Source organism: Eptesicus fuscus, chromosome 1, assembly GCF_027574615.1.
Source record: "Eptesicus fuscus isolate TK198812 chromosome 1, DD_ASM_mEF_20220401, whole genome shotgun sequence".
Lineage (NCBI taxonomy): Eukaryota > Metazoa > Chordata > Mammalia > Chiroptera > Vespertilionidae > Eptesicus > Eptesicus fuscus.
In genome coordinates this window covers 91,644,132-91,653,215 of record NC_072473.1, presented here as the reverse complement: position 1 = coordinate 91,653,215, position 9,084 = coordinate 91,644,132, and the positions used below count along the sequence as shown (strand labels likewise).

Genomic DNA, 9,084 nt, shown 5'->3' with positions numbered 1-9,084 from the left:
AGTGGGGAAAAAATCCCACAAAAACCCCCAAAATTCCCACCCAGAAAAAAATGTTAACAGAACTATCCAATTGTGAAATATCAGCAGATATAATACTAGAAATAGGTCATGGGCAACTCTAAAGTCTTTTACCTAAGTAGTATAACAGAAAGTTACAGTGTTGACCAAAAGAACACACAGGTCTCTCATTAAACTTTGTTATTTTAATGGGTCTCAAAATTCTGTGACAGATTTTTGGTCATGTTGTTTTCCTTAAAAAGTATTGTTTTTAAAAACGAATAACTTAAAAACTTCCACACACACAAAAGAACCAAATGGTCCACAAAACATTCTCCTTTCCTTCTGAAGGTTTTATGATGCATTGTAATCATTAACCAGTCTTTTACTATGAAACTTAAATGGCTAATTGAGACAAACAGTTCTGAGTCCGTACTTCCACCACTGATTAAGACTGGGGTGGCAGGTGTTGGGAATAATATTAATTTAGCCTTCTAAGCTTTCTGGGCAGACTTGGTGACTTGGCCAGCTCCAGCTGCCTTCTTGTCCACTGCTTTGATGACATGCACAGCAACTGTCTGTCTCATGTCACGAACAGTGAAACGGCCCAGAGGAGAGTAGTCAGAGAAGCTCTCAACACACATGGGCTTGCCAGGAATCATATCAACGATGGCAGCATCACCAGATTTCAAAAACTTGGGGCCATCTTCCAGCTTTTTCCCAGAACGACAATCAATCTTCTCCTTCAGCTCAGCAAATTTGCAAGCAATGTGAGCTGTGTGACAATCCAGCACAGGTGCATATTCAGCACTGATCTGGTCTGAGTGGTTCAGGATAATCACCTGAGCTGTGAAGCCAGCTGCTTCCATTGGTGGATCATTTTTGCTGTCACCAGCCACATTGCCACGGCAAACATCTTTGACAGACACGTTCTTGACGTTGAAGCCCACACTGTCCCCAGGAAGAGCTTCACTCAAAGATTCATGGTGCATTTCAACAGACTTTACTTCAGTTGTAACATTGACTTGAGCAAAGGTGACCACCATGCTGGGCTTGAGAACACCAGTCTCCACTCGGCCCATAGGGACAGTCCCAATACCACCAATTTTGTAGACTTCCTAGAGGGGCAGACGCAGGGGCTTGTCAGTTGGACGAGTTGGTGGCAGGATGCAATCCGGAGCTTCAGGCAGTGTGGTTCCACTGGCACTGCCATATTTACAGGTGACCTTGCATCCCTTGAACCAAGGCATATGAGCACTTGGCTCCAGCATGTTGTCACCATTCCAACCAGAAATTGGCACAAATGCTACTATGTGAGGGTTGTAGCCAATTTTCTTAATGTAGGTGCTGACTTCTTTAACAATTTCCTCGTATCTTTTCTGGCTGTAGAGTGGCTCAGTGGAATCCATTTTGTTAACACCAACAATCAGCTGTTTCACACCCAGTGTGTAGGCCAGAAGGGCATGCTCACGGGTCCGTCCATTCTTGGAGATGCCTGCTTCAAATTCACCAACACCAGCAGCAACAATCAGGACAGCACAGTCAGCCTGAGATGTGCCTGTAATCATGTTGTTGATTAAGTCTCTGTGCCCTGGGGCATCAATGATGGTCACATAATACTTGCTGGTCTTGAATTTCCACAGGGAGATATCAATGGTGATACCTCGCTCCCATTCAGCTTTCTGTTTATCCAAGACCCAGGCATACTTGAAGGAGCCCTTCCCCATCTCAGCAGCCTCCTTCTCAAATTTCTCTATGGTTCTTTTGTCGATCCCACCACATTTGTAGATCAGATGGCCAGTAGTGGTAGCCTTGCCGGAATCTACGTGTCCAATGACAACGATGTTGATGTGAGTCTTTTCCTTTCCCATCTTGGGTTTGAGTTCATGGTGGTTTTCATGACACCTGTGTTCTGGCGGCAAACCCGTTGTGAAAAAGCGGGTGCTGGATTTTATCAAATGCTTTTTCTGTATCTATAGATATGATCATATGATTTTTATTCCTCATTTTATATGGTATATCACATTAATTGACTTATGGATATTATACAAACCTTTCATCCCAAAATAAATCCTACTTGATCATGGTGTATGATATTTCTAATGTATTGATGAATGTGATTTGCTAATAGTTTGTTGAGGATTTTTACATCTATGTTCATCAGCAATATTTGCCTGTAATTTTCTTTCTTTGTAGTGTCTTTATCTGGTTTTGGTATTAGAATAATCCCTGGCCTCATAAAATGAGATTGGGAGTCTTCTTGCTTTTTTAATTTTTTGGAATAATTTGAGAAGGATAGGTGTTACTACTTTAAATGTTTGGTAAACTTCACCTCTGAAGGCATTTGGTCTGTTTTTGTTTGTTGAGATCATTTTGATTATTGCTTCAGTTTCATTCATTGTACTCAGTCTGTTCAAATTTTCTGTTTCTTCTTGATTCAGTTTTGGGGGGTTGTATGTTTCTAGGAATTTATCCATTTCTTCCAGATTGTCCAATTTGTTGGTATACAGTTGTTCATAATATTTTCTCATATCCTTTGTATTTTTGTGGTGTCAGTTGTTACTTTTTCTCTTTCCTTTCTGACTTTATTTATTTGGATTCTTTCTCTTTTTTCTTGATGAGTCTGGTTAAAGGTTTAACAATATTTTCTATTGTTTCAGGAAACCAACTCTTTTTTATTTTTTAAAGTATGTTTATATTGATTTTTACAGAGAGAGGAAAAGAGAGGAATAGAGAGATAGAAACATCAATGAGAGAGAAACATCATCAATTGGCTGCCTTCTGCACATGCCCTACTGGGGATTGAGCCTGCAACCCAGGCATGTGCCCAGACCAAGAATCAAACCAGCGACCTCTTGGTTCATGGGTCGACACTCAACCACTGAGGCACACTGGCCGGGCTCAAAGAATCAATCTTTGTATTTTTATTAGACTCTCTTTTGTTTATTTCTGCTCTGACCTTTTTTACTTATTTTCTTCTACTCACATTGGAATTTGTTTATTGTTCTTTTTCTTGTACATTTAAGTGTAGGATTACATTGTTTATTTGAAAAATTTATTGTTTCTTGAGGGAAGCCTATCTATCATATATATATATATATATATATATATATATATCTATATATATATATATATAAAAGCCTAAGTGACCTTTACAGCCAAATGACCAGAATGAATGGAATGCCAATTGACCAATCGCTATGATGCGCACTGACCACCAGGAGATAGATGTTCAATGCAGGAGCTGCCCCCTGGTGGTCAGTGCACTCCCACAGCCAACCTCCAATGGCCCCTCTCCCACTCGCCTGGCTGGCCCCGCTGATCGGCCCCGATGGGGGGGGGGGGCCAGCTGGCCAACCTCCTGTTACCCCTATCCCCCTGGGCTGGCCAACCTCCTGCAGCCCCTCCATAACCCCCCCCCCCCGCACTGCCAACCAGCCAACCTCCTATAGCCTCTCCCCCGAGGCAGCTGGTCCCCTGATAGGCCTTGATTGTCAGCCAGGCCGAGGGACCCCACCCATGCACGAATTCGTGCACTGGGCCTCTAGTAATGTTATAAATGTCTCTCCTAGGACTGCTTTTGCTGTGTCCAACAAATTTGAGATTGCTATGTATTTATTTTCATTTGTTTCAAGGTATCTTTTGATTTCTTCCTTGATCTCACTGCCATCCATTCATTATTAGTAACATGTTATTTAGCTTCCATGTGTTTGTATTTTTAAGTTTTCTTTTTTAATTAACTTCTGGTTTTACAGCATTGCAGCTGGAGAAAATGCTTGATATAATTTCAATCTTCTTAAATTTACTGATACTTATTTTGTGTCCTAACACATGGTTTATCATAGAAACTGTACTATGTGCACTTGAAAAAAATGTATATTCTGCTACTTTGGGGTGAAATCCTCTGAAGATATTTATTAAATCCATCAGATAAAGTGTGTAGATTAAGGCCAATATTTCCTTGTTAATTTTCTGTCCAGAAGATCTATCAATTAATGTCAGTGGTGTTTTAATATCCCCTACTATGACTGTATTACTGTTGATCTCTCCCTTTAGGTCCATACAAATTTGCTTTATATATTTAGGTGCTCCTAGGTTGACAGTATGTTTACAAGGGTTATATCCTCTTACTGGTTTGATCCCTTTATCATTATGTAGTGTCCTTCTTTGTCTCTTATTATAGCCTTTGTTTAATGTTTATTTTGTCATATAAGTATAGCTATCCCAGCTTTTTATTGCATAAAATATATTTTCCAACTTTTTACTTTTAGTCTGCCTGTGTCTTTTGTTCTGAGTTGGGTCTCTTATAGACAACATTGTTTTGTTTTCTTATCCATTCAGCTACCCTATGTCTTTGATTGGAGCTTTTAAGCCATTTACATTTAAAGCTATTATTGTCAGGTCCATATTTATTGTCATTTTATTCTTTATATCAATGACCCCCCCTTTTCTTATTCTTTTAAAAAATAGTTTTTTTATTAATTTCAGAGGGGAAGGGAGAGGGAGAGAGAGGTAGAAGCATCAATGATGAGAGAGAATCATTTATCATCTGCCTTCCACAAACCCCCTACTGGGAACAGAGCTCACAACCTGGGCATGTGCCCTTGACTGGAATCAAACCTGGGACCCTTTAGTCTGCAGGCCGAAGCTCTATCCATTGAGCCAAACCAGCTGGGGCTCTTATTCTTAAAGAGGACCCAGAGGCAGGCCCAAGGCACCCTGAGTTCTGCCTTCACCTGTCTCTGCCTGCCAGCTGCCTGTTAGGCTCAGTCAGTACTTGCATTGTTTGAGGTAAGTTCTTAGTGAGTCACCAGGAAGAAGCAAGTGTTGTTCACCTGATTGATAGTGATCTGTATTCAGTGCCATTGCTGGTTCTGAGTTCACTCAGCAAAAGTCCCAGGATACACCAAGAATAGCTGCCTTCTACTGAGTACTTGAAGACCTTTGTGGTGGGCCAGGATGTCAGGGAATCATCAGGGGGAGGCCAGCAGAGTTCATCAGACACTAACCGACCAAGATTTGGCCATGTGAAGAGAACTTTCTTCACTAGTAAGGTATTCAAGGGAAAAATTATCCCTTTCCTAGAAGCATACAACTCAGTCTGTCCTGGATTCTGTCAGGACATCCTGGAGAGCAAGAGCTCAACAGGGTGGGGCCATAGGAAATGGGAGGGTGGGGCTAGTGGATCTCCTGTGAGGGGTGGTGCTGGCAAGGCCCTCAGGAAGGTGGAGGGAATGGCTCTTGCTCCAGAGCCAAACAAGTCAGATTCTGACACTCCCTAAGTCCTCTGGGACCTCTATACCCAGGACCCGGCAGCTGATTCCTCCAGAGGGGATACACTCTGCAGTGCAGAACAACAGGGAGTTGGAAGGCTGGTGCCATATGGAGGAGAGTATTCAACCCAAGAAAAATGATGTCTGGTGTGGGAGAGGGACTCAGCACAGGGACACTGGCAGCTGTCCCTTCATCTCTCTTTCTGAAGCCACACAGCCCAGTCTCTCCTCACACATCTTTTTTCCACTCTGAGCTGCCCTCCCTCCACTAGAGCCTAGAGTGAGAGGCTGAGAATGAGATTTTGTGCCCTTTAAGATAACACCTGGGTTTCTAGCAGCCTCCTAGCTCTCTCCCCTGTTGACAGAATCTCTGCTGATTTTCACAGCCAGATGTCATGTGGGCACCTCTTCTTAGGTCTGGTGTTCTGGATTGTGGAGCCCAGCATGGAGTTGATACTCCATGCTTTTCAAGGGGAACATTTGCAGCTGAGATACTCTGTTGGATTCTCAGCTGTTGAATGTGGTAGTGAGACCAGCCCTTTTTGCCTCTCAGTTCTTCCTACCAGTCTCAATGTGGCTTCTGTAAATCATTGGTTATAAGACTTCTGTTCAGCTAGTATTCTGTTTATTATTCATATTTATTTTTCTATATTTTAGGTATAATTCCAGTTTGGTCTTGGGCAGAGATGAGTGTAACTTCCATCTACTCCACAGCAGTCTTGGCTCCTCCTCCTGACATTTATTTCTGTCAATTTGTTTCCAAATTTCATTTGAGGTCATCTAATTCTACCCATCCTTGAAGCACTGCCATTATTAAAGTTTTTGGAGTTAGAAACATCTCAATTCCAGTACTTGATATACCACATAGAAATCTGACATTGGGTGAGTGATTTAACAGAAACATTCTCATCTAAAAATGTTGATAATAATAACATTTCCATATAGTAGTATTATGAGAATTAAATGGCATAATTTATGTACAGCATTAAGCATTATGTTTGACATACAGTAATACTTAGTGACTATAAGGTACAGGTCAATTTTTTTTTACCTCTTGTCCTCCAATGAACCTCAGCTCTATTGTTATCTAGTTGCTCATTCCCATGTGCCAAAATCTTGTTATTTACAAATTCAGGATCTCAAATAATACCTGACCACATCTTTCCAACACTTTTCATCCAGTACCTTCATACTGTCAATTCTTGTATCCTCCTAACCTCTAATCTCTTGAACCTTCCACCTTTAAATTCTCCATCATCACCTTCATGTTTTTACATCCTTTCTTACCTTACTTGAATTACATACATAGTCCATAATTAAAATCATTATAATCATTCTCTGGTATGTACCCTAAACACTCTTGCCACTTTCTGACCCTGTTGTAACTGCCTGGGAAAATAGAAACACTGATTAAATCCATTTCTTGGCCTGCAAATGAGTAGCTACATATAGCTATATAAAAAATACATAAGTGTGCTTACATGGACTCTCTTTAAATTTTATTCAACATATTTCAAATTTCCCATGATCCTTTTACATTTGTCAAACAAATTTACTCTCCCACTTTCTGAAATAACATTTCTTACTTTCTTTTCTCTCCTTAAATCTCCAATATTCTCCTCCCAGGCTCTCAGGAAATGGGTTTGCTTCTTATTTTAGCAAGAAAAATAAAACAATCAGAAGACCTCCTCTTCCTACTATCAGTTATATAAAACTACCTGAATCTGAGCCATATATAGTATTCTATCTTTCCTTTGTTACCAGGGCTATCTAGGTGCTGTGGATGGATTTTATTTCAGTACATTTCTTTTTTATAATTTAATTTTTTCCATCATCATTTATCCCCTTTATGATTTTAGTAAATTTCTTCTCTCCCACACTTGTAAGTTTTTTCCCCTCTACTGGCTTATTCTCTGAAGCATAAACATAATGTATTATCATCCATCATTAAAAAAATAAAGCCCTCTCGTGACCCTCCTCAAACTCTTTCCAAATTTCTCTGCTTCCCTTTATGCTAACTCATTTCAATAATTTTTGTTATCACTATTTCAACTTTCTCACTTCTTCTTCTCTCAAACTACTTACACCAATCAAGTATTTTATTACTCCACTGAAAACACTCTTATTATTCATTCATTCAAAAGTAAGGAGCACTATATGTACCAGGCACTGTTTTAAGTGCTGGGAATATAGCAGTGAATCTAACAGCCTAAAAGGGAATCAGCAAAGAAAGAAAAGAACACTAGACCAAGAAGGCCAAGAATTCCTCTTTTCACACACCCACATAAAATCCACCCATATCCAGTTCACACCTACACCTTTATTTCTCTTTTATACCCTACATTCAAACTATCAACTTACCCTTTTGACTTCAGAACAGATTCAGACTCTGACCACTTCTCACCACCTCCAATGTCCATAAGCTCATCTAACTTCCATGACTGTAATGAATGGCCTCCTAAAGTGTCTCTCTGCCCACTATAGTACATTTTCTGCACAGCAGCCAAAGTGATATTTTAAAAATTTAAACCAGATTATATTATCCCAGTCTCAAAATTTTCCAGTGTATTTTTTATTGGATCCAAAGTACTTGCTATGACCTATAAAGTTCTACCTGATTTGACCACTGGCCACCTCTCAATCTCTCCTCTTTCTACTTAGCCTTTCCCCTACTCACATAAAGTTAAACTGGTTACCTTACTGTTGAGGATAATGTATTTTGTTCTCTACTGTTCTTTAAGGCATATACAGGTATAGCTGCCATTCTTCCTCAATCCTACTATTAGCAGCAACATGTAAAATTCCTTCATTTAATAACACTACTTCAGAATAAATAAAATAAAAACTTAGAAATAAAAGATAAATGAAAGAAACTGTATTGTTGATCTAGATTAACACACCAAAAGGTTTGCAATAATTACGTTACATTACTCAGTTTTCAACAGATTAAGCTGACAAATATGAGAAATTCAAACATCATAATTAATAAAACTAAAAAATAGAAATTGACAATTGCTCTCTAAATAGCACATAATACTACTTCTTTTTAAGCACCATCTCAAGGAAAATTATAAATAGGTAAAACTATAAAACAAAACATTCTTTGGGGGGAATAAACCCAGAGCTGGACAGATGGATACATTAATAAATTGATAATTTTCAATGACTTAGTAATTAATCAAAATAGAAAAAAATCTCAAGAAAAAAAACACAATAACCTGAGGAAAAAACAGATTTAAAAAATTAAGTTGTAGCAGACATAAACCAAAGCTTAGTATTTTCCAATAATGGGGATTCTGACAACATACGGACGTATATATACACATAGAGAGACACTCACGTGAGCTCAAATGCTCCAAGAGCTACAATTACAGGGTATTAATCAATCATAAGTGAGTATGTATCCAATCCCAGGGGCATGCAGGAGAATTGCTTCAGTTTGAACTGAACATGGACACATAAAAACAGAAAGACAGACTCCACTCACCAAAGATTTTAAACCATAGGCGGGCTTGTCTCTCAGGTTTGCAATCTAAATTCAGATTACTGTTTGGTCCCAGAAACCTCAAGTCATGAATTTAGTTTAAAGTGAGTGCAAAGCATGCCCAAGGTGACCTAATGAAGTAAATATAAATAATTTATAGAAGATAATATCTTCATATTTGGCTGTGTAGAACCCACATAAACAACATTTTCATAGGCATCAATCAGTATACAAAAATAACCAAGAACACAAGGAACCTAGCCACTATGAGAAAGAAACGAGAAAAAACAAGTAGAATAGAAACAAAACCACATACTTCACATGTTGAAT

General features: G+C 39.1%; 1 protein-coding gene across 1 annotated transcript; it reads right to left on the bottom strand.

The window, feature by feature from the left end:
• Positions 1-269: 269 nt before the first annotated feature.
• Positions 270-1,920, bottom strand: LOC103303654 (elongation factor 1-alpha 1-like). Its single transcript, XM_054726051.1, is given in 1 exon segment — positions 270-1,920. A coding segment is annotated over 1 exon segment (1,377 nt). The 5' UTR covers positions 1,869-1,920; the 3' UTR covers positions 270-491.
• Between the last annotated feature and the right edge of the window lie 7,164 nt (positions 1,921-9,084).